The 26,856-nt window shown below is 37.5% G+C and overlaps 1 protein-coding gene across 2 annotated transcripts in view; it reads right to left on the bottom strand.

Moving 5' to 3' along the window:
• VPS35L (VPS35 endosomal protein sorting factor like) overlaps window positions 1-26,856 on the bottom strand; it is a 57,742-nt gene that overhangs the window by 13,657 nt on the left and 17,229 nt on the right. For both annotated transcript variants that reach the window (XM_061367205.1, XM_061367213.1), the window contains 15 exons: window positions 25,837-25,930; window positions 23,714-23,791; window positions 23,210-23,332; window positions 22,448-22,494; window positions 20,174-20,285; window positions 19,852-19,968; window positions 19,399-19,452; window positions 18,902-18,982; window positions 17,997-18,059; window positions 17,111-17,196; window positions 16,010-16,090; window positions 13,570-13,633; window positions 11,254-11,352; window positions 10,354-10,431; window positions 9,084-9,198 (listed from right to left, as the gene is read on the bottom strand). In XM_061367205.1, coding sequence (XP_061223189.1) covers window positions 9,084-9,198; window positions 10,354-10,431; window positions 11,254-11,352; window positions 13,570-13,633; window positions 16,010-16,090; window positions 17,111-17,196; window positions 17,997-18,059; window positions 18,902-18,982; window positions 19,399-19,452; window positions 19,852-19,968; window positions 20,174-20,285; window positions 22,448-22,494; window positions 23,210-23,332; window positions 23,714-23,791; window positions 25,837-25,930 — 1,292 coding nt within the window. The remainder of the gene's footprint in view (window positions 1-9,083; window positions 9,199-10,353; window positions 10,432-11,253; window positions 11,353-13,569; window positions 13,634-16,009; window positions 16,091-17,110; window positions 17,197-17,996; window positions 18,060-18,901; window positions 18,983-19,398; window positions 19,453-19,851; window positions 19,969-20,173; window positions 20,286-22,447; window positions 22,495-23,209; window positions 23,333-23,713; window positions 23,792-25,836; window positions 25,931-26,856) is intronic.

Raw genomic sequence — 26,856 nt, 5'->3', positions numbered from 1 at the left:
CTTGGCTACATTTCAAAATATCCAAGCACCCAAATCCCACTCAAGCTGTTTAGCTATATACTTCAAAGCAACCTTCAGAATTAATGCTGCATCTTCACTTTAAGCACAGAGATCGAGGCCATGAAACCAAATTTTAGCAAAGAATAAAAAAAGAATTCTTGGTGAAAGCCAAGAGGTGTCTGTCCCATGGCTGAGATGGAGACCCCACTCCCAGGCACGCATGGGCACTTCCAGGAGTGCAGCTTGCTTTGGAAAAATTCATTTGAGCACATGGGACTCCAAGCAAACTTGCTAAATATAGCCCCAACTGATACCTAATCCAAGCTCCCAAGGAATACCAGGGAAACATCTGCTTTGGAAAAACTGTAAAATTGCCTGACTCTTATTTCTTTTCAGCACACAAGTGCTCAATCCCTTCTTAACTTTTCAGTGCTTACAACACAGACCCCTTCAGTCAAACATCATGCTTCTTTTGTTCTGCACATCTGAGGTGAAAGAATGACTTATTTATTTTGAACATACAAGTTTGAACAGCCAACCCAAAGGAAGGCAAGTAATCTTGCTGAGCTTTATTAGAGGAAGGAAAGCAGCAGCTGACGTTCATTCTAGCACAAGTAAATGAATCGCTGTCACTTCCACAGTTGTCTTAGGAAAAAAAAAAGCACATGCCCTACATCACTTTATAATAAAAACATGTGACCAGACAAATGAAAAAATGTGTCTCAGAAAATAGTCTGCATTCCAAAGTACCCACATCTGTGCAGAGAATACCCATGCCTTCTGAAGTTATTTCACAGTGGGACAAGAAGGGTCTGTGCAGCAATCAGTCTCCATAATGAAAGAGAAGTACCTCACCTGCTCTCCCAGCAATCACAGTCCTAGACATTCTCTCCTAAACTTCAGCCACAGCACAAAACCAAACCCTCTATCTTCACTATGACTTACTGCAGTTTGATTAAATTTACTCTTCCTTGACCTCCTGCTGTCACTGCAAATGAGATATGCCTTCTCATCTGGTTGAGCAGAGACATGAGCTCCCTCATTAGACCTGCTAGTTAGAGCAGCATGCCCAGCTCTGCAGGTGACTGCTGCCAGGAATGAGGAGAGAGCTGTCCACACTCACCAGGACCTATCCTCATTGCAACAAGCTCCTCTGTGCCTCCACCTTGGTCCTTCCTCACCAGGACAGTCACAGAACTGCTGCCTCCCTGCTATGAGTCTTTGTGGCTGCTGTCCTCTGGCCACTGCCACATGGTTGTGTTTGCAGTCCCACATACTACTGCTGTCTCAGCACAACAGGAGACTGTGGGGTTCTTGCCCCTACACTTTTGATTCTTCTTGCCTCATTCCTCCACAGCCAGGCAAGCCAAAAAAGCAATAGAGCATAGAAGGAGTTGGTTGCATTTTCTATTGAAGAAGTGGTTATTTTACCTTGGTACATCCAGAAGTACCAACAAAGGAGTATGTTCATTCTGCTACGAGTTCAGCCAATCTGCGCTAACCACAAAATGGTTCTTACACTGGAACACTAAAAGCACATTTATCCAAGGTAACCCTTTGCATTAATGTGCTTTGTGAGAAGCAAAAATAAATTCACATTAATGCAAAGGTTTTACTATAGGCTTTGCAGAAAACTGTCCTCCGAACACTACCACCCTGCTCACTTGCAGAGAGGTGTCAAGAGTACGCATCACATGTTCTGAGTTTGGAGAAGAAATTCACTAAATAGAATGGCACAGACATGCTCTTTTCCTAATAAGAATGAGCACTGGTATTTAATTCTTAATTACATTAATTATGAGGTTACGCAATGGTGCTTTCTCTGTATCTTTTAACAGTCAATTTATAAAGCTATTGCTGTAGAGATGTTTCAAGAGAAAACCACATGCTTGCTTTTCCTGGTTTAAGAAGCCACATGAAAAATACCAAAACCCACAACGATGTTACATTCCTGATTAAAAAGAAATAGAAAAATATAACATACATACAAGAAGACTTCTGGTGAAGGAAGGAAGCTGTCCTCTTACCTGCCTAATGTATGACACTAGTTCTAAAGTGAGCCACTGTTAAGTTGGATAAGGGGACAGCAGCCTGCACATTAAAACAAATCATCATGATAAAGTCTTCCCAGACTGCTGTTAATATCTTGTGCAGTGCTCCGAATATGACATAGTTCATGCTCTGCTAAATTTATCCTTTCACAGCAGCTCCTTCATTTTAGTTGACCATAATCCTATAAATCTTTACCCGAGCACACATGTTGACCTTCAGGGTACAAAAACCAAGTCTTGGATATCCAAGTCAGTACTTCCAGTAATACTGTCCCCTATGAAAAAGCAGGTGAAATTGGTGTTGAACATTTTGCTATTGTCAATATTCATGACGGTGCATATACACACACATTTAATTATACATACACATAAATATGTGTACCTCCATATATTTCTATCCATCAATCTGCTTACAAATAAAAATTTAACTTACATCATATTTGCTGCATCTATGAGAATCAGGCAAAAAACGAAGGAGGAACAAAGCCATTAATAATGGGGAAAACAATTAAGCTCAAGCCCACCTTCAAAGAGCAAAAAGGGAGTGAGTTTGACATACCTACACGAACTATTTTTAGTCATGGATACTATTACACGAGGCTAAGTACACCCAAAGGACAAGATCAGGACCCATACGCAGTGTTCTTTCTGCATTACACATCACCTTCATGCCCTACAACACTGTCAAGCCTGTTTCAATACTCTGAAGATTTTGCTTCCACATATGATAGATGTTGGAAATATAATGAAGCCTTATACTCCAGTGCAAAAAAATAATGGGATGTGTGTGGGGGTTTTGTTGCCTTTCCTTTTTTTTTCCTGTTAAATAAAATAATGCATTAGTGTTTTGTCAACCAAGCATTGCAAACATTTGGAACTCCTCCTCCTCACCTTGCTGAAGCCACTATGAGAGTTCTGCAACACTGCTGAAATGTGTTTTTCCCTTGAGCTATTGAACATTCTCCATTTTAGAATTCTCTACACATCACTTCCAATCCAGAAACTACAAAAAATTATTTGAAGTAACAAAGATGAAATTAATGGCTGCTGCATGGTGAACTGGAATGCACTATGTTAAATAATACTATTTCATACTAATTCATACTATGAATTAGCTGCAGATAAAAAGGTAATTATGTGGATGAAGCCTGCTAGTGCTAGTTAGAGGAATAGCTTGATTATAGATTGTTACAAGGCCTTAGTACTTCCAGACAAAGGAATACAGAGGCGTAAGTGGAGGAGATTTGTACAGGGAGATCATGCAGTATGAGCAAGAACACTGGATACAAGATATTTTATTCTTAAACTGTGATCAATAAGCACAACACCATCACCAGCACCCAAAAATTCAGCCTGACTCTTTAAATTCCATGTAATCGCTAGACTGTGAGGTAAGGTATTGCCAGCAGTCTATCAGTAATACTGTAAACTTTGAGATGATAAACTTAATAAAGTTGAATACTGTAGTTTCTCCTGGTTATTATGAAATGGGAAAAAAAAATCTATCAAATGAGCAGACACAAGGAAAAACCTGCTACAACACTGAAGTATCAATATGGGTTTTGGAGACAGAAATTACTCCTCAGAAAGTTTTCGAAAGAACCCACAAGTTTGTGTTTAAAGTGACCCACAGCCAATAGGAATAGTCAGATTTTTAAAACACATTTAACAACGTTCCTCATACAAAAGGCTTTTAAAACAACTAAGCTGACAAAAGATAAGGAGGAAAGTCCTCCTGAGGATTCACAACTTAATAAAGGATGAGGTGGAGGGGGAAAGGAGCAGGAATAAAAAGTTTTCACAGTGGAGTGAAATTACTATTGTGTCCTTAAGGTTTGTCAGGGAAACATGTCCATACAATGAGCTGGGAGGGAACAATGTTTGCAGACTAGTCTGGAACGTGACTGCAAAGAATCGCAGATGGATCTCATGACTCTGAGCAATAAAACAGCATATGAAATCTAATATTAGTAAGGCATATGGAGAAAGAAGCAGTCCTTGCAGTAACTATAGAAAGTTAAGCTCTAAATAGGCTATTTACACTCATGAAAGGTTTTGGAGTCATTATAGATGGTTCCTTGAAAAATGCATCCTAAACAGCTGTCGAAAAGGCAAGGCAATTATAAGAATCCTTAGGACAGTAATGGAAAACTGAGGTGTCACTCTATCATTTTTATAGCTGTTGTGCATTTATACCTTGGATATGGTCCCAATATTCCCATTTCCAAAAGAATAAAAAGAAAATTAAAAAGGTCCTAATGCACGGAACCGTCTCCTTATTAGAAAAGACTTTACTGTCTCAAATTCTTATCAACGTACCAACTCCATCATCTCATAAACAGCGTGAAGAAAATGAACCAAGAATGACTGAATTTATCACAGTACCACAAGTAGCTGCTTGCATGGAAACACTCAATATTTAAACAGCATACGAAAATAAATCCCTAAGTAGTAGATTTCCAATTACCATGCAACCACAGAATTCACTGTCACGTGAAGTTACAAAGGGTAAAAAGTAAAACTTGGTTTAAAAAAAATAAATTCCTAAGGATTGGTCCATCTCTTTTTATTAAACACTGTCATCCTTGTTCAACTTTGCTGAAGGATGTATTTAGATCACCTGCAGCTAAAAGCTAGGAAGAATCATTCTACATTATTGTTTCTCATATGTTCCCTTGGGTAGATGCTACTAGACACCTTCAAAAACAGGTCATGGGCTAGACATCCTTGAAGAGCTGACAAACTGGTATGAAACGCTAGTCTGAAGAGCTTACAGAGGCAGAGATGCCCTCTCTGGAAAATCTATTGGCTGGGATAAGGGAAGGAACAAGAAGCAGCTCGGTGAATGGGAGAAGTTTCCAGCTGTGGAAATTCCAGGTAAAAGTCATAATTTTGTTCAAATAAAACAATATTTAGTATTACTAGTGAGGAAAACTGTATCTCATCTCTTTCTCCCAAAGCTACTTTGCTGCCTTCAAGGAAAACAGCATTTCAAAAGATAACAAAGACATCATATCAGAGACAGCATACACTGATATCACCAGAAAATCCTGAGCCAAGAAGCCCCAAAAGCTAAAGAAAATAAAGATCTGTGTCAGTTGATTTTGGGGGACAAAGACTACCTGTTTTTATGAAGTTTTATGCTTGACGATATCCCAGTGAAATCAGTCACACAGAATCAGCTGAATTACTTTATTCACTCAGCATGTTACTTGTGAAGCGAGGCAAGGATTTCATGGCCTTTAAAATGGAAATGCTGCTCAACACACATTATCAGAAAGTTACATCATCTCTACCCACCTGCTGAATGCTGTGACCAGCAATTAAAAAAATCACACTGTTCTCTGACAGGCAAAAGCAGCATTTCAGCAGGGAGGAAATACATGCAATTAAAATAATACCTATAGGTCTTTTCCAACCTGGTTGTTTCTATGATTCTATCTCAAAAATTCAGGAAAAGTGGTAACAGAGCATGCATTTAATCTGAATTTAGTCCAAGCACTCCCTATGACAGAAAGCATGACTGATGAGAATTCAGTATTTTATGTTGGCAGCATGCAGCATTCTGTGGCTCAGATTGAAAAAAAAGAAAAGCATATCTCCGTAAAATCTAGCATCTTCCTATCTTCCTTTCTAGGGTGGGCTCTTAATAGGCTCACCAGAGATACAAACTGTGCACCCAAGACAGAATCACTTAAAATGTATCAAATATAATTACAGATTCAATTTATTTGAAGCACTTCTTGGGAGCTGGAAACAAAAGAGACAGTAGTCATAGTATCCCAGACTGGTTTGGGTTGGAAAGGACCTCAAAGCTCATCCAGTTCCAACCCCCTGCCATGGGCAGGGACACTTTCCAGTAGACCAGGTTGCTCCAAGCCCTGTCCAGCCTGGCCTTGAACACTGCCAGGGATGGGGCAGCCACAGCTTCTCTGGGCACCCTGTGCCAGAGCCTGACCACCCTCACAGGGAAGAACTTCTTCCTAATATTTAATCCAAATCTACCCTCTTTCAATTTAAAGGGTGTCATGATTAATACATGTTGAACAGCATGCCTGGACAGACATCTGTCAGTGTATTAATACTGGACTTCTCATGAGCCTATGAATTCATTTTTTCTGACACAATTTCATCATATTAAAGAAAGTCTATTCCAAGAAAAATTACAATTACAGTTTTCTAATACTGAAGTTTTTAGGTGAGTTCAAACAAGAACCACACAGTCGCTTTGATTAACAGTGTGGCAAATCCCAGCAGACAATGCTCCGATTTGATAGAGGAAATTGGAACAGCGAGACACTAGGCCTGATGGTTACTACTGCTGCCCCTTGGGATTGGGAACGAGACAAAACCCAAACTCCTCCACAGTTACAGGCAGATTAGCTGTGGCTCTACAGTTGTTGGTAATATCTCAGTGCAATTCTCAGACTGTCAAACTTTAGTTACTGCTATGACCTGCACATCCATTTTATAAAACAGCAATCTTTCAAATTCCCCTTATCTACCCCAACAGGTACCATAACTCCTTTTTCAAGTTGGATATATTGGCAATTTAGAGAAATCTTCCTATTACCCATTACCAAGAGAAGTCTATTCTGTGAAATTCAATTTCATGGAAAATTCAAATTCACAGAAAACAACAGCTGGAATTTTAAAGAGGAACTGCAGGTACATGTACACACACACACATGCATGCCTCAGTGGTGACTGAGCTGTCAGATCAGGTACATTACCTTTCAGTTTTATTTCTCTTCCCAATTCTAAACTGATTAAACTAATTCCAATCAGCATAAAATAAAGGTTATATACAAGGCACAATATCACTTCATAGCCTACTGCTATCATTAATTACACACTATTAAAACTTCATGTCACGCTGCATTAGTTCTTGCAGATCAGTGTCTAATTGCCATCAGTTAACTCAGTTAACTGACTGGATTTAAAGCTGCTGTTATCAATTAACCAGTACTTCTTATACAAATGAAATGCATTACAGATTAAACTGTGTTAAAAGTAACTTTCAAGGACATGTTATCTGACTACAATACATCAGAATCTGCAAAAACAATTCACAAAAAATGTCCCAAGACTGGTGTCACTGTTCCCTAACTGGTTAACACATGAAAAATTACTCATGGAAGTGACATGTCTCTGACTACAAATTATACCCGAAATAGCTTTCCTAAAGAAGCAGAAAAATGTGTAACAATAAACCCTTGGTAAACCAAGTGACCTAGTGAACACCAGCTTTGCATATGCTTCATTTCAACAAAAACTGAGGTGGACCAAATGCTCTTCCCTCTAGATTGTTGGTCTAAAATTCAGGAGACAGTGGCTAAGATGAGATTGAGTTCACAATACTTTGCATATACCTGTTACCTTAAAAGATTTTAGAATGGGGATCCTACTCATTGCTTAGTGAGTGCATTGTGTTCATATGTCAAACTCTCACACCGAAAAATGCGGACAATTGTCAGAGCCCAGGAGCCTCTCTCAAAGAAGACCTGGATCACAAACATGGTGGGAAGGCAGTTTATAAACTGAAAGATTATTAAATCACAGAGTTGGTCCCAACGTGGGCAAGACATAGACCTCGAAGACTGAACATTGCAGAAAAACTGCTTTGGATTTGCTTCTAACTAGAGATACACTGCAACAGAACAACAATAACAAAAATTGATACAGATGATAAAGTAAGCTGGTCAATTAAACAAACACAAAGAAGAAAAAGTGAGTCCATTTTTGGTAAACTCTGTTATCTACAAAGAAACTGCACAGTACTAATTGTACAACAACAGACTTTGCAGATCTTTTATTTGCACAACATACTTGGACAAAACAGCTTTATTCTAAATCCCTCTGCTTTGCTACATGGGCAGTGTCAGATTCAAAACAAAGAAACACAACAGTCACCCTGTACTAAAAAGTCTTTATCAGCATCCTAAGTCAGCTTGTTTGTGCAGCTGGAACTTACTGGTAAATGCAGGGCTTGGAAAGCAAGCTCTTGTGAAGGAGCAGACAGCTAAAACAAAGAATTAATAGCCACAACAAAAGATGTTGCAAAGTAATCCAATTTATTACTCTAGAGCTCCACTGAAAACATGTATGGGAAAAGCATTTACCTTTAAAAAGCAGACATTTAAAGTCAGTATTAAAATTGCAAAATAAAGTAGAATGACTTCACTTAAAAAAAAAGGACAAATAAAATACTGCAAACAGTTAAAAGTATGAAAAGACTTTCAGAATGGGTAACAGGTTCCATCTGTGATATCAATAGGCATAAGATGACATTAAACGGTGATGCAAGCTTAATATTCACTCTAGTGCCAGAGGAGCTCCAGTTGTTTCCCCAAATCACCTCTTGCCAGAGTTCCCAATTACTTAAAGACTGAGCTAGAGGATGGTTACAAACTGTACTCAGGCCCTGGTTCAATAAATATTTAAGATCAAAACTAGAAAATACATTTTTCATCCTTCATATTATGTGATATTACTCCATTGCTTCACTCCAATGAAGAGGCATATTTCTTAGCTACACATTTTTCACACACGTGCTTCGGTAGCAAGTTTCTAGCGTCAGTGACCTAAGTTTTAATTCTTTTCCAGCTTGTTGCAGGATTTTGTCAGCTTGTGAACTACTACACCGATGAACTAGTTCCTTTTCCCCCAGTTATAATAAAGCACGTAATTTGTGACTAGAGTGCTTGTGTAATTATGCAGGAGGAAAATAAAACAAAACATTCCATGCTTTCCATAATTTCTAAGTAATTTAGGACAACCTACCTCATAACCATGACTATGTCATGCAGACTCATGTATCTGTTTTGGTTGTTCAGATCACAGGATGCGTTAGAACTGAAGAGTTGCTTTGTGACAAGTTTTCACTGACTGTAACAATGCCTGAAACAGGGCTGTATTTTAATTACATCATGAATATTCTTATACAACTTATGATTTCAACCAAGTTATTAGTCATAACTAGAAATACTTCTGAAATAACAGAACCTTTAAATAGACAGATTTGTGCCTTACCTTGTGAAAGGCACTGATTTGCCAGAGCAACCTGTCCAGAATGTAGATACAGATTAAGGCGTGTGAAGATACCACTCAGAGATGGAATTGTAATGAAGCAGAAGGCAACACAAGCCTAAAGCAAATTAAAAAAGGAAACTGAAGAAAATTCCTATCTCAGAGTTACAGCAATCATTACTGATTTTATACACCATCAGGAATCAAAATCTGTAAATCGGTTTTGGGAAAGACTTTCCGTAAAAAGAACAAACTATGTGAAGTCCAAAACCAGCAACTCCAAATTTCTCATTATTTCGATAAGTATAACAGTATTTATTACTATTAATTCTTGTTATTATATGTACATTAGCTCAAAGCTTACTCTATGACTACAGCTCAGAGTCCCTCTCTCCTCAGGTAACCAGCTTGCAGCTCAACACCAAAATCTAAGTAGGAAAGCAGGGACAATCCATGTCAGGTGCACTGTGTGCATCTGGGAGGAAGCAGGCCCAGTGCAGCATGCTGCAGCTTTAAACCTACTGGAACAGGCCAAATACCTAGGTTGAGCAAGTAGCTCAGTAGCTCCCAGGCATACAGAAATTGGCCCATGCCACCCTCACTATCCTTTGTCCAGGACACCAATGCCCAGGTACCACGAACAAAAATCCATTCTTTAATGGCAGCATATCTAAACACCTTCCAGAACATGAAGACGAAGACATCTTAGTTGCTACATTTCAGGTGAGAAGAGGGGAACACAAGCAACTTGCACAGCTTGTGCGTGGTTCAAAGCTCATTTGATCATATCTGTATAGACTCAGAGGCACTACAGCTGAAAGCAGCACTTTATTTGAAATTCAAATACTGGTTTCAGCGTATCAACTCTGATATTATGAGACAGTTTAAACATATTCTTTTCTCCCTATCTCCCATTCTTGCTGTGACTGTTACACAGAAATTACATACTTGGTTTCATACCTAATCTGAAAAGAGGAGCTTTCTAGAATTCACATGAACACCCCTCCAATGGAGCTTCCCTTGGAGAGGGAGTCAGTCTTGCTGTTCTTTTTTAACACAAAGGTGCTATATTAGATGCTTTGGGGATTTTTTTTCCCCTAAAACAGCAGCATTTGCTTTAGAGAGTAAAGATCAACGGTAACAAGAGAAAACAGGACTACAAACAGTGTAAAAATTACTAACACATTGGTTTTGCAAAAACTATAAACTTAGGTGGCAGCAGATAGTATTATCTGCTACAGCAGCAGGCTCAAAGTTTGGTAGTCAGACCTACCCTGACAAACGCTGCAGTCTTTCTGGAATGATTTCCTTTCATCACCTTTCTTGTTTCCATTGCCAGCTGGTTCACAGACTACACATAAAAAACAAAAGCAAATCATTAAAGAAAAATGCACAGATTTATTAGGTCAGCAGCAAGTAACAAACTGCATGTTTTACTGCACTCATTTAGAGAACAGAAACTGTCAAAAGGGACCCTGATACGTTGTGCTCTCACTGTACTACTTAGTTTTTACTTGGAGAATTTTAGTGATTGTGCCTTAAGGCAAATATGATTCTGAAGGTTTGTGAAGGGAGACTTGCTGATTTACTCAGGCTTTAGGTCCTCCCTAGCTTCCCAGCTATAATGCTGTCATCACCTCCTCCCTGATGGAAAACCCATGATTTCTAGTTTATTAAAAAAAAAAAAAAAGACCAAAAAAGCCCAACCCAACCACAAAATAATAAAAGGATTTAAGAGAAAATACAATGCTGCAATGGAATCAGATGCAACTAATGCTCACCTGACATGTGACTGAATACAGAAAAGAGATTAACCTTCCCCATCACAGCAGGACTCTGATTGTATCTGCAGCCAGACATAGTCTAATCTCTCCTAGATGGAGGATTACAGAAGATAGAACCGAAATTCTGACTGCATAAAAGTGCCATTTATTTTGTAAAACATGGAATCTCTAGCAAGATAGTCAGTTTTCTTTGTTGCAATGCCTGTCAAGCAAGAACCTGACAGAGTTTAGCGTGATAACATGAGAGACAAGATCAAAGTCTACTTTAAAAACACCTGATAAAAAGACTTCAGACTTACTGTGACATAGACCAATAATCTGGACAGGGAATAGGAGAATGGCAAATATATCCCCACTTGTTAAGATAATGGAGATAAACTGAAGCTTACATGAATCAACTGGACTAGAACAGGCTCCAAATTGCAAAACATTGACCTGGCTTCAACATAGAAACTCAGCTGTTGTTCAAAGTCACGGCCAAATGAAACCTGTAAAAGACAAAAACTCATAGTTTTTACCATTGTAGGCCATTAACTTTAAGAAACAAACAAACAAAAATGCATACAGACAAGCCACAGATATTCAAAAGTCAAAATCCCTATATAGTGGGGTAAGAAAAAAACTCCACCGCTAACAAAAAAATAGCCCCTGGGGAATCTGTGTCCTTTTAACTGTATGATTTCCAACACCTAACCTTCAGGGAAACTTGAAGGTTTTGGGGGTTTTTTTTGTCCATACTCCACAGGTTCTCCTGCTTCACAGATGAAGAATTTATCAATAAAACAAAACTTAAATCCTAGACTTGTGAAGTCCTTTCAAAACTAGCAGAACTCTCAATTCTTCACAGAACAGGGAGAAACACTTGTTATAGTTCATACTTAAAAAGCAAAACAAAACAAAATGAAAAAGTTCTTTACTGTTAGGGTGGTGAGGCATTGGAATGGGTTGCCCAGGGAAGCTGCGAATGCTCAGTCCCTGGTGGTGTTCAAGGCCAGGTTGGACAGAGCCCTGGGTGGCACGGTTTAGTGGGAGCTGTCCCTGTCCATGGCAGGGGGTTGGAACTTGATGATCTTAAGGTCCTTTCCAGCCCAAACCATTCTATGATTCTAAACCCCCAGACAACAGAAAAACAGAAACAGGTCAGTGAATCTGTACTGAGATTCCTGTAATTTCTAGTTGATACAGGGCCTCTGAGAGAGATTAGCATTTTCTTAACCAGATGTACCAGGGTTTCCTCCAGTCTGGTTAACAAATATATGCTTATATAGCATGGCAAAAGCCTGAAAGCTTGCATGCTGGCAGGAAAGAAGTCAAAAAAACAACCCTTGTGTAATTGCACCCTAATTCCAAGCCTCTAGATTTTAAAAACCCAAGTGCTGTCAGCTGGAGTGTCTCAGCTGTCAGTTAAAAGCCCAGCAAGAGAAACAGTCTCCAGGCAGTCTACATTTATGGATTCAAATGGATTTTTTTTCTTCCTAATAGAAGTAAAGGTTGCATTATTTATTATTTCTCAAACCACATACACAAGAAGATTTTTTTCAGAATTAAAATGAAAATGACATTTAATCCATATAGTGAAAGATCAAAGGAACTGCACTGGAAAACAAAAGATTGCTTCTTGCATTACAGACAACTGCCTTTGACTTTCCTCTATTTGTGCAACTGCTGATTCTTGACTACAGGTCTCAAGAAAACTTCTCTAAAAACAGAGTGCTTTTCATAAGAAAGCCTAACTAAAATGACTGCTACAACACCTTCCCACCCCACATCTAATGTGTGATGGTTTAAAATTTATAACTACTCATTTTGCTGCTATGGGATTTTATTTCCCCCTAAACCAAACACATCAAATATTATTCAATGTGGGAAATCCTCCTAAAGGGAATAATACAATATTATCCTGCACATAAAGCTTCATAAAGTAAAATCATATTAGAACATATTAAAAGCAAATTATTATAGCTGAAGAGAAAGCAACCATCTAGAGATAAATTCATGGCACTGCAACAAAGAACAAAGACGACAAGTAGAGACAAAGCCTGTCAGCTCTGACTATGTGAAAGAAAAGCCAAGCGTTGAGAGTACTTGGTCAGACAATAAAAAAGGCTTGAGAACATCTCCCTAAAGCAACCTGACATCTCAAACACAACAGACGAGAACAAAAGATTTTACTGGGATAAGAGGGAGGGAAGGGTTAAAAATCAATTTCAAGATAAAACAATTGGGAGGTTTTGTGGGATTCCTAATTTGATGATACAGATTCTTATTTATAAATTAAGATAAGCAGAGATAAGAAATTGCAAGTCTTTTTTTGTCTGTTTTTTAAAGCTGGTATTGTCTCCATTTACAGCTGGATAGTGGAACTTCATTCACATAAATCATCTATAACAGGCAAGACTTTAACTGCTGTTTAACTTTCAAATACTTCCCATGTTCCCAAAAAACTAGAAGAAAACATGGTTAAACATATGCAATTTAAGCTCTCAAGCTCTCATAGTGCACCATGTCAGCTTCAACACTGTATGACATTAATTTCAACACACACATACTTCATAAAATTCACCAGTTGGGCTTTTCAATGGTCTTAAGCAAGTCAGACACACAGCCTCTGATTCAGTGAAACAGGCACCTGTTTTTCATGGGGATCCCAGGCAAATCCGAGTTATAAGGTACAACCCCAACAGTTGCACACAATTGTCACTCACCATTTTTATGAATCCATTTATCAAAGCTGCTAACATTCTTTTCTCATCCTCAAGTGTTAGTGCACTATAAGAGAAAATTTACATGGCAAATTTTAGCATATTTCTTGCCTTACTCTCTGTAAAGGTTCAAATGACACATAGTATTTTATATAATGTTTATATAAAGTATTTTTCACACTAAGTCCACTAAGCTCATAATTTTAGCTATAAAGCAATAAAACTAATTTTAGAGTATCACTAAGTCAACCATGCACCAAACTAAATTCCAAATTAAAGAAAATAAATTTAAAAATAACTAAGAGTGTATTTAGATTTTACAGAAACTCAGTTTTGGAATGAGAGGGAACCTAAGCTAATGTTCTTTTCTGCAGCAAGCAAAAAGCTTCAGCCTTCTGTTACAAAGTGAGAATTTGAGCAGGAACTGCTTATAAAAACCTAAAGAAACTACTAAATTTATTCTTAGAATAAAATTATCCTATTTATGGGGAAAACCTTTTAAAATACACTTTAAATAGTATACGTAACAGTTAAAGTACTTATTTTAGAAACAACATCTGTTCACTGTTTTTGTTTGCCTGGGTTTTCGTTTGGATTTTTGTTTTTAACTAACCCTGCCACATAATTAGAAAAATAATTAACATAACCTTGTTACAGTTCTAACTTTTTGATGTTCTAGTAAGAACTGAATTAAAATAATATGCAAAAATAGTTTCTTTTCAAGATTATCACAGACACCTATTCTACAGCAACAGTCTAAATATGATTTGAAACAAATCTGCATCACATGAAAATCCAATGAGTCAAACCTGTTTTGCTGAAAATGGATGAACAAAAAGTTAAATTGCAATTAACTAATACAATTTAATCCTTTTACTACTATCTACTTGGTTCCAGCTTTGACCTTTAGTATATCAGTTACCAATTTCCTAGCTCAGACACCAGATGGGAAGAGAACAATAGTTTTATTATACAAATTCAGTAAAGGAGGAAAGAAAATCCCAGCATGATTAGTTCATTAGTGCATTGCCAATCAAAAGAGCCAACTGATGGGCTCTGAAAGGCTCAGAAGACTTGTAATGAGATCTCTGGGTCAGTTATAGGTTTCCAGTTCAACTCTGAATCAGACCCCCACCAGCCTACAGGCTGTTACCCTCTAACAGCTGTTATGGGGGTCAGTGAGCCCTACACAATGGCTTGGCAGTTTCCTGAGCCAGGACGTAAAGTAGCTGCAGGAGTTACTTTAAGTTAGTTAGAATTTATGATGATTTGCCAATCAGAGATGACACAACATAAACAAGCTAATGATGTACCAGCTTATCACAACTAATGAACTGCTGGTTTAGGGGACTTTAAGGATCCCAGTAAATGTTTCAAAATGTTCTGGCAGGATGTCAGAGGGAGCACCAAATATGGGTTGCAATAAACAGCTTAATTTTTTTAACAAGCTCTTTCACCTTCAATATATTGTTCTATGCAAAGGTTGAAGTTGCTTTTAGTGCAACATAGAGCCAAATAAGGCACTTTACCCCAAAATAAAGCACTCTAGCTGGTATTAGTTGCAATTACATGCCAAATCGGACTTCTTTATAGGCATTAAATCTTGCATTCATGGCATATCAAGGCTGAGAAAGTTACAAGTTCCTTTATAGCATCTGCCATGCTAAGAGGCTCTGGGCTCAGAGTGCAAAAAGAAACTGCTCTTACAATTCTACTCAACCCAAACTGGAAGAAAAAAATTAGGTTTTTGCTCTTAGGATCTCAAATTTGCAGCACTGTGATTCTGGCTCTATTTTCAGACACAATTTTCTGTGTGCTTTTTCAAGTTACCTGCAAACCACAACTGTTTTTCACATTGCACAACTACTGTTCAGTGAGGGTGACACAGGGCACCTGGGTCCCCAGCAACCTCAGCACTCAAAGTCAAGGGGAAAAGAGGAGTATTTAGGGGAAAGGCATCAAATGTTCAAAGAGCTTTTCCTTTGTTCTAACTTCCCCTGCTCAAGTTCCTAGAGATCTTGCAGGTGACCTTTTAAAGATTTCACACCCCTTTGTAATGGCTGAAAAAAGTGGCCCAAGAAAAGGTGTAACTGAGCACGAAAATGTGTGCTTTAATATCTAAATATTCACTTATATCTCAAAAATAGCTTATTATTCACTATAACTCAAAGATGACATTGGTTTATGTCTCTGTTTCACTAGAAAACTACAAAACTGTTGCTATTTTCCTTTTAACATTCTGCTTCAGTATTCAAAATAAAGCAGTAACTAAAGAGCAAACGGTACGTGCTGCAACTTCACTGCACAGCTCTTCCCTCACCGCTAATTGGATTCATGTCTTAATCCACCATGAAACAAACAGCCTCAGAAATGTGAAACTGTACACCAAGCAGCCAAACTTTGCAATAAAGATAGTTATTAGTATGAGTAAAGTTAATCTTACTTCACAGAATCATGCATCGTCTTGCAGATATGCAGAAGAGCATTGAGTATAACTGGATCCTTTGTAGATTCCTGCTGATGCCTGTAAAAATATTTTAGGAAAAGCGATGAATAATCCTGCTCTGTTTAAATGAAAAACAGTTACTAGAATAATACCAATTTAATGCATAATTCAAATTATCACCATTGTATGACACTACAGAAGGTTTATATTCATTTTCTAACCAACAGAACTCCCTAAGATCATGTGGTTACAGACATGCAATTCCAGCAAATGCCAGTCAGGAAATATTATCTTAATACATGGAGCTTTACTGCCAAGCTACAGAATCTGACTCCTTAAGGGACACAAAAAGCTAGACATGGGATACATTAAGGCAATCCAGGAACACCAAAACAAAGCAATCCTAGATCTATCCAGAAGTAATAAAGTTTCTCAGCTACTGATGGACAGGCAGGCATGGTGCATGTCACATTTAGGTACAGAGGCACATGTGCAGCAGAGCACCACTAAGATGATTAAGGGGCTGCAGCATCTCTCATGAGCAAAGGCTGGTTAGCCTAGAGAAGAGCAGGCTCTGGGGGAATTAGCAGTGTATATAAATACCTGAAGGGAAGGTGAAAAAGTAAAAAATGTTTCAAGGAACCTGTTAATTATTTGAAAAGAAAAGGACTGTTTGACTTTTACAACATTTGAAGATGAAGTTTCTACCCATTTTTCTACATAATGGAACTTGTAACAAGAGACTGTCTCTCTTCCTCTATTAAAGTAACAGTTCTCTGCTGTCACATCAGCTGGAACATGAAATAAATTTCATAAACTGACTTAGGCAATGTAAATTTTAAAAAGCTCAGAGAACAACTATTATGTTAATCCACAGCAAGTCAGCATCAACATTATTACTTCAATTTCAGCTTTGTGAACAGTTATACAGTCAATCAACAGATTAACCAAATTGACACATTTTCTTTTTTTTCCCCCAAAATCTGGAACATCTTCACAAGACACATGGCCTATATACTGACTTACCTTCCCTAGCCATCTGTCAACAAATTCCCCAGACCCTCCAGAATGCATTTAATCTCAATATTCTCCACTTACTTAATAAAAGATTCCATGATGCACTTGCAAACCTCCACTCTCACGCTTTCCTTCTGGAACATATCCAGAAATGGCAGGAATTTCTCCTGAAAGTACAAATACATAAACAAGTTAAATTAGGTATTTTACAAACAATACACTGAAACAGTAAATATGGTGGGGTTTATATTCATAGCTGTTTCAGTTAAAATTATGTTACTGAAACAGCTTAACATCACGACAAATTCAGACATCTATGGGAACTAAAGAAAGGATATTAAAAACAATGAAAGCAGGCCATGCGCCAGCAATCACTTTCCATGTACCCAGGGCAACTTATGAAGGTCCAAGAAAGTCACATTTCCTTCCAAGATAAGGCTTTAGGTTGCTAAAATACAAAATACTTTGTTTCTGTATCATATCAAGAACATAGCAAGGGTAAGTTTTTTCAGAATTATCGGAGCCATTTGTGAACAAGACTGATTTCAAATCCACAGGGTCACTCCTGAATATTGCTCTTCAACTGGTTTCAGCACTTTGATGCTCTTTGTTCCTCTTTCTCTACCTCATACACAATCCCTGACCTCTCTAAGTTTCACTTGGTTTCAATGCCAAATTTAAGCCCTATAACAGAGCGTGTTAAGTACAGACCATAACATAAAACCAGCTATCAGCAATTACACAACACACAAAAAAATAAATGGTATTTTATCTTCCACTGATTGTCACTTATGCCATAGTAACAAACACACAGAATCTAACAGCCTAAGAAAAAAAAAAGGGAGAAAATTTGAATTAGAATAATGAATATATAAGTAGTAAGCAGCAGTTACCAAGTCAGGTAAATTCTCTTACAGAAACAGTGCTAAATGATTCTTAAAACTTTATTAAACAGAGTATCACTTACCACTGAGAAAAGCAAAGAGAAGTCATAGATATAGGTAATAACTTTCTGAATAATTGACTGTAGCTAAAGAGAAAAAAAAAAAAGTGTAAAAAAGAGTGAAATTATTGTAATACAAGTTGCATCAAGACTATCCACACCAGGGATTAGTCTTCTCTAGTTATTCATAGAAAACCAGGCTGGAAGACACTTCCAAGCATTCATCAATGTCATTTCTTTCCCCAAAGCAGGATCAACTACAGCTATGCTGTTCCTAGCAGGTGTTTTTCCAACATGCTCTTCTGAACTCATGTAACGAGAGGGTGATCAGCCTGCCCAGGCTTTATTTGTCCTTTATAGTTAGGCAGGCTTTTCCGATTTATAGTCTGCATATCCCAGGTCTCTCGACTGAAAGAAAAAAACCCAAATAAACAAACAAAAACCAAACCAATTTTCTAAATCTTTTGGAGGCACTTTATCTACCCTCCAAGTAACCACAAAAACCTCCTTCTAGACCTCTTTAACTAATCCACCTCTCACCTGGCATGCAGAACTGGACATGGTAATTCCCTGAAGCCTTAACAATGCCAAGTAGAGACTGATTATTTTACAGTTTACTTCTGTATAAACAGCCTGCCACGACTGCTCATTTTCTTCAGCAGAACACCACTGTTGGTGTAGGAGTTAACTATTGCTACTTCTAAACACATATGTCATTCTGGTTTAGCATTTTTCTGAAAGACTGATGTGCAGAGAAAAGTGAAGGAACAAATCACAGCACTACACTGCTCCAAAAGGCTTCCCAAATTAGAGACAGGGTTTAAAAATAAGTATTTTGTGGTAACAGGCATCAGTAACGTTTAAGATTTAAATTCATCTAAGAAAATGCCCATCAGATTTTTACAGATCAGGCAAAACAAATTTTTCACCTGGGGGTAAGCATCTTCAAAGGCTCGATCAGGAGTCATGTGCTTGATAACATCAGCCAAAACTGTATTGACCTCCCGTTTCTGTGTAGTGAAAAATAAGGTTACAAAATACAGTACTGAAATCGGCACATGAATCAAGTCACTGAAAACTAGTCAGAGTTCCATTTGCCTAAGCATCAGCTTTCTACAGAGCTCTAGTTAAGTCAGGAACTTCAGCCATAGCTGTAGTAAATCATTACTTAAACTGGTTCACCTGCCATTAAAATAAAAGGATAAGAAACAGGCAGTGGTGGGGAGTGGTGAAGACTCCTTCGAAGCTGCATCTTTTGTCCCTATTCATCTTTCATGAAAGGAAATACATTTTTTCCTTCACTACTGAAGTCTATACACTTATATTGGATACTCACAGCTTTTCCATTTTTAACACCAAACTCCTAATACAGCTACTTAGTCTGTATCAGAAAACCTTCAAATGAAACAAAGTAAGTTGCACATACCGTAAAATGCCTGCATGTGTACTCCACCCACACTTCAGCACAGTTGATATAATCCTAGAAATACACATGGCTTACAATTACCAATATTTATGAGAGGTTATGATAAGTATAATACTTAATTATTTTTGATTATTTTAATTATTTTTAATTATTTTAATTATTAATTACACTTAAAAGAATAAACTTCTGAGGTATGATTCATGCAGACCTAAAGATTTAGCACTAACAACAGACCTCAAAAGTTGCTTATGTACACTTACATTATCTAGAATTAAGTTGTTCTAACAGAACTCAGAAAAGCAGGGATCATATACAGATATTACCAGGCATTGTATTTTTTGACAACTGTCTGTATCTAGAACAGGTAAACGATGTCATGCTAAGCATATGCTTGCTAAACAATTTTGCCTTAAATGCAGAATGAGTAGTGAAACAGAAAAGACAATAACTCACCTGTGGGTTCTTCAGCTTTGTTATAACCTTCCAGGCTTCATTTAATATTTGAAGGCGATCATTTTCAGGAGGATCAGCCAACGCCAAGTTTAATCCCAAGGAGCGAAAGAGGAGATGCTGAAAGTTAATGACAAATTTTAAATTACCAGCAGAAGATGCATGTCTGGCCAACACTGCTCTGGCACATACACTGTGCAAGAAGAGTTTTTGATTAAGCCACCTTTAATTTAAATGCTGTGCAAGTTAGGCAGTCAACTAACTGTATAAAGAACTCTGTCAGACAACAAACAGGAACTGTTTCAAATTGCATACAAAAACTTACCTTTGGGAATCCAGATTCATCACACTCTTTAATCATGCCAATGAAGTCCATAGATCTTGCAGCAATAAACTCCGCTCTGAACGCTGACATTACTGAATTCAACAGCAAAGCACTACAATGAACATAAAACAAATCAATTAAGATCAACATCAATGAAACTTTGGTTGTCCCTTCACTTACATTAATTCAAACTTCTTAAACTAAAAACTGTGCAGAATCAATTCTAAATTTTAAAGAAGGCGATAAGGAAGAAAAAACCCTCAGCAAAACAAGAAAACATTAAGCCATCAGATAAGTAAAAGATGCCCAGTTTGTAGAATACTTGTTCCACACAGGTTTGTTCTTCCAGGCCATTGTTCTACCAGAAATTTACTAGAAAGATCAAGTAAACCAGGAGTAGCCAACAAATTTGGAAATTTACTCTCTCTTTTTAACTACAGTTCAGAAGTATATTTTGGAAGGGCAAATCTCTATTGAAGTTTTTCTCATTGAATTAAAATATATATATATACACATTAAAAAAGTGAATTTTCTAGCAGCTAAATTGTTAGGATTTAAATAAATCCAAACAGTTATTATCGTATGATAACTGGCAGTGACATATTCAGACATTTATGATTAATCATTCAGATCCATACCTGTATTACTATCAAGCCAAAGTTACCAATGGAACAGAGAGCTCATCATGTTACTGTAAAACCCAGTCATTGATTGTATCATGCAAACATAAGAAACAAAACCTAGTACCATTCAAAAGGCAGCTGCTTTGGGCAAACTCAGCCATGAGTTAGCACAGAAGCTGCCTCATAAAACCTGTGTCCGTCACTAGGCTGAAACAGACAGTTTGAATACAGGGCAGTTTAACTTGAGGGATATCTATGGAGTGCCCGGAATAGCCCAGCATCCTCTGTGCTTTCTGACTGACCTTTAGTGGTCTCATTGCAATTTGACTGGGATTTGCATTTTATCATTAGACAAGAATTTCCAGTTCAGTAGGTATATGCTTCACCATACAGAGAGGCAGGCTCTCACTTTTCACTTAGATGGTGGCGATGTAGTTCATGGAACACACTGAGATTATTAAAAGATTTATATACTGATGCCTCTTGCTTTGTAATATTTTGACAGTCATGAGAAGACATAAAACCACAGAACTCCACTTTAAAAGAAAACTGTCATGCTTTATAGATCATCTACAATGGATTAGTCAACTTCCCAATAATAATAATAGCAACAAAAAAGGTATGTCCCAAAAATATTTCTTAAAAAAAACTTCAACTCATCATACTCAGCATTTTGTCCTTCCTTCAAAGGGCCAAAAGGCACAGAGAAAAGGCCCCTTGCCCGCCTTTACGAGAACTGCTAGAAGGTGATTTATAAGTAAGTTCCACAAAGGAAATCAATACCTATACAAAATAATTAATATAGCAGAATACATGGATTATTACCCATATTATACACTCTGATATAACAGCATCTTCACATTGCACGTTTAAAATCACGCTTTCCCCACACCCCTTAGCTCAGTCACAGAATGCTAATGCTAGCATTCCTCATCTGTATGATTAACATATTTCAGTTCCTCAGCTACTGCAGGACTGGACTGTGCAAAGCACATTAGGAAAAAAACAGATAGCCAAAAACTTACATAGAACTCAGCCTACCTACCCAACAAAATGAACTGAGATTAGCTCGCCAGCAGGCCAAATTCCATACACACAGCTCAAAGTACATCCAAAACTTTCAGACCATCTTCCTGAACTAGTCACTGAAGGCGATTATTCTGCACACAGACTTCTAGGAGACATTTGGGATACCAGTTTTAATGCTGAAAAAAGCAGCCATCTAAATATTACCATCTTCCAAAAGTGTAAGGCTGCCCTACAACTTCCCTTGCAAAATTTATGTATGGACTGACTGTAGCCAGTGCAGGCTAGGGGGAAGGAAGGAGAGGAAAACAGAAAAACGAAGCAAAACCAGGAATCAGACATAGCTGATGGGGAACATATTACGTCTCCTAAACTTTGGCTGAGGAACCAGAATGCCGCAACAAAGTTAAATTAATTAACTTTTGTTCTACAAGTGATCAACCATATTCTAGAATTCATCTCTGGAAAACAGATGCTCATAATCATGATTTAGTAAGATACAGGGAGAACAAAAGCTATACTACGCAACCAAAATGTATTTTCAAAAGGGAGAGAGAGAATTTTATTACAGGGACTCACAGGTACTCATTACAGACTCAAGTCTTTTACACTGTACAATACTTACTTGTTCCCCAAATTTTTGCATCTCTCCATCATCTCAGTAAGCAGAACCTGAAAGAATTACTTATTAAAATTAGGGAGTAGAGACTGCAAATAAATTCAGCTTTAATTGCTGTAGTAAAATCTACTAAAAGCTGTTTTAATTACCTACCCAATACATTCCAATAATCCTGTCCTATCCTGCATTTATAATACAGGATATAATGTATTATAAATTATCCTTCATTTATAATACAAGAAAACAATGGTGTAGTACAACATAAAACACACCTACTGGAATAAGTACAGTGGCATTTTAATCAAGCCCACCATTTTATGGAAGTGAAATTTGCAATCCTTCAGCCATGCCATTTCTCAAAGTAATTATTATTTGCCAGCCAGGTCAATTACCTCTGGCAAGAGAGGTGAAGATTACCAACTCTCTGCCACAGAATGCAAAACAGACTGCCTGTTGACTATGTTAAGCAATTACAAAGCTACAGTTTGCTCAAATCATTTTTTATATCTATATGACACAAGAAACTAATGAATTCGGGAGATAAAGATTAAACTAGCTAAAGGACAGCAAGAAACAAACAGGAATACTGCCTATGAATTTGAAATGGTCTAACTTGAGCTTTGTGAACATGAACATTATGAATAGGAAACATAAATAAGACAGTTCTCACGCCCATGTACATACTGACTGAGGGTGTTTTTTAATACGCAAAATGAACTCTTAACCCAAACACTTTCTTCAGTATCAAGTATTACCATGCTTCCTTACCTCAGGAGCACGATATGCAATGCACTGTAAAATCCAGTCTATAGCAGGAGAATATAAAGTTAAATACAAAGGAATCTCCACACATTGCACTACCAGCTGATTCTGAACTGTGTCCCCATGAATCTGTTGAAACAAAGACAAAAACATGTAGCTGCGAAAAGGTATTTAAATAGGAGATAAACTGGACAAAGTTTGTATATGAATCAAAATGACAACAGACAAGATCACAAAGATGCAGAGATTTTCTGAAGCATTCCTTGCTTGCTGGGGAAAAAATATTGAGCTCATAAGAAATTACTATTAAAGTATGGAAACATGCTGAGCAGAGCGGCTTCAATTTATTTGAATGTATGTAAAGTTTCCCATACTGCATCTGGGTACAGGAGCATCCCCAAATCTAGATTTAAGAACTTTAAAGATTTTTAAGAAGTATGTGGTAGTTTGGTTCAGGAGTGTATTTATATGATTTTGCAAATAAAAACCCCCAACATGTTATTTGCTTACTTGTTTAAATGTCAGAAGAAAGTCAAAGAAATTTTCATTAAGGCTTTCTTTGAGTTGTGGTGCCACTTCCATTCCAACCTGTATTAAAAGAAAGATTTTATCTGCACCTATCAGTTATGATCCTCCTTCAGTTGTAAGATAAAACACATTTTCCAGAGTATACCTAGTCACACACATCAAATCAATACTGAATCATGGTTTTGACTGATTATTCCCTTCCTTACTATGTTAGGCACGTCCACTAACAACTACCCTGAAGTAGTTACAGCTGTGTTTAAACATGGTTCTCCTAACATCAGCTCCAAGTGCCTGTAAACAGTGAGGAAATCAATGTCTACCCCAGTGCCTGCACTGCAACAGCCTATATTCCTTGTATGCAGAAAGCCTTATGATGAAGAACATCTAAAAAGTCAAAGTTCAGAAGTTGCTTAAAATCATGTGTATTTATTCCATGGACAGAATGAAGCAAAAATCTCAAAGGAAAATACATTGACAGATATAATATTGATAAATAATATAAGCTGATGCACAAACACAAGGCCTATGTAGTAAAGCTGGAATTGCAAAGGAAACTAATCCTTTCGTGACTGTTTTCAGTAACACAGATGAAAAATACCAAAAAATTAAATATACTAAACATATTACTAAAGATGCAATAATGAATGAGAAGCTGCTGACAGATTAGTAACAGATCAGGCTTAATAAACAAACAAATCCATCTCAACAGCTTAAGGTCCCACTCTTCAAACAAACCCAGGGGTCTGAGTTTCTGGGATCCCTGAGAACATGCAGCTCTAGCTGACTTCAGCACAGTTCTTTATATATCATTTCATATCAAACCATGTGGCTCCATTGTTGTGTAAATATCTGGCTCTTTGGTTTCATACAAGAGTTTATTTGCACAATTCATTACACTGTGGTTTTAGGCATCATTTATATTGATACTACAAGTTTCCTATTCCAGAATTCATATTTTTTAAAATATCTGTTTTCCTTATCTTCATTGTGGAAGTATTAATATAGTGTCAGCAGCTGGAAGACAGAAGATTAAATGCTTCCCAGTCCACTAAGATTTCTCATTTAAAAGAAAAGTCAGGATTTTAATAGCTACTATTTTATTCCAAATAACATCTTATTTATTTATATGATCATCTTTGTGGACAAACAGATCATGCCAAGCACTCCCTAAATTGCAATTACTAATTACTATCACTAGATTATTAGGCCTAACTGCTCTACCATTATGCATCTCTTTTAGGTGTATCAGAAGTAGTAAAAGGTGGACTGTGCATACAAAATTTTTGCTATGAAACCTTCAGAAGCCTTGCACTATGTAGCAGGAATGATTAAGCTACAACAAAAATGCATTATTGTATTTCAAGATTCAAATAGACTAAGCAGCTCATCTATAAGAGTAAACCAGAAGTTAGCCATTGCTTGCAGACAAAGGAATTCACATGGACACCCCGAACAGTGTACCAAGTATTGCTAATTAGCAGCCCTACCATTTCCCAGTCATAGTTGAGTTATTTGCCACTACTTCAAAAATGTGTTTCACAATTATTTTTCCAGTACCGATGACTTCTTGAATCATTTTAGGGTCTCTTCTTCAGTAATTTTATCTTGGCTGAGCTGTTTAAGGTAACTGCAGGAGTAACTGAGGATAAGAAGACAGCCACACTGTGTGGACACTGTCTGAACATTTCACCAAGTGGCTCCTCTGCCAAGGAGCTTGCCTTGCCACATACACTTAAGCAGCAGAAGGAAGATGAACACAGAGAAAGTGCTTATCTTAACTGAACAGCAGCACCCAGCAATCAGACAACAGCATGTAGCCTCAAAATCCAAACTCTCCACTTAGGTCCCTTATATTTTGCCCTACCTGAAGATGAAAAACTAGCATAAGCAGCACATAAAATTGTTTTTACTTATTATGAACATTTAAAAGAAAGATTCCCCATTATTAAAACAAGAGAAACTTTATTTTTTTGTCTGTTAGAAGGAGGAGACAGGCTGCTGGCTGCTTCAGATACAAACTGTAGTTAAAAGAAATTCCCCTTTAGCAGCAGAGCTAGCTGCAGTAAATCTTTGTGACAAATCTAAAGTGTCAAATGATAGCCTACCCTGCAGAGGTACGCTCTTGCATATACTGCAACCAGCGGATCTCCAATTCCTCTAATCATAGACGTTAACCGCGGGAGACATTCCGAAATCCCCCTGTGAAGATTTTTCAGAAACAAAAATGAGATTCAACAATCGATAACAGAATGGCATCACTGAGAGACATCAGTAGCTGCCTTGTAGACTGACAGCTGAGTCTTTGTCACAGAAACACCTACCAAAGCAGCAGCACATTAGCACAAAAATTTATTTCAGAAGCAAAATGTGTATAGTAACATGCACATCCTATATCCAAGTAGCAGTATTTGCCACTAGGAGTAAGTAGCGCAGATAGCCAGGTGGGATGCTTGGCTTCTAAAGACAAACACAACTGAAAAACTTCCTCTATTTCAGAAGAATAGCAAAGCTATAGAAGGGGTGTAATTCAATGAGAAGAAAGCAGCCACTTAAAGCAGAACTGGCAGGACTCCTTGTATGTCTCATTTTCCCACAGGTCCTTTTTGACAGAGCTGTACCAGTGCCTGCAGATGAGGCCCATCAATTCCAGTAAAAAGAACAGCTTTTTAGGGATAATAGAGTTGTCACTATAGTAGCAATTTGGCTTACAACACTCATTTCAAAATGAAACTGAAAAAGGAGGATTACAGGTGAAGGAACATTCTCAGCTCAGCAACTGACACTGTTTGCCAACATAGTAAGTTTATACCAAGATTTTCAATAGATAGCAGTTCATTGCTCCTAAATTGTTTCTCCAACTCTGCCTTTAGCAGTATGACATACCAGTATTTTCCCTTCATTTTTTATGCCATCTTTTTTCCACACTCCTCTTTTCAGCAATCTTGCTTCCACCCCACCCCAGCCCCCCCGAAGCCACTGGTTTTTAATTTGCAAACTCCTGATGTCACAATTATACCTATATTCCAAAACTGCAAAGCACTATTGCATTTCAAACTGTATCACAGTTCACCTTGCATTTTTCCATAGCACTCTTACTTAGCACTCCAAAGCCCCTCAGGACTGCT

This window comes from Neopsephotus bourkii, unplaced genomic scaffold, assembly GCF_033783945.1.
Source record: "Neopsephotus bourkii isolate Nb327-2 ecotype Australia unplaced genomic scaffold, CSIRO-AGI_Nbou_v1 NB_126, whole genome shotgun sequence".
Taxonomy (NCBI): Eukaryota; Metazoa; Chordata; class Aves; order Psittaciformes; family Psittacidae; genus Neopsephotus; species Neopsephotus bourkii.
This window is presented reverse-complemented; position numbering and strand designations above follow the sequence as displayed.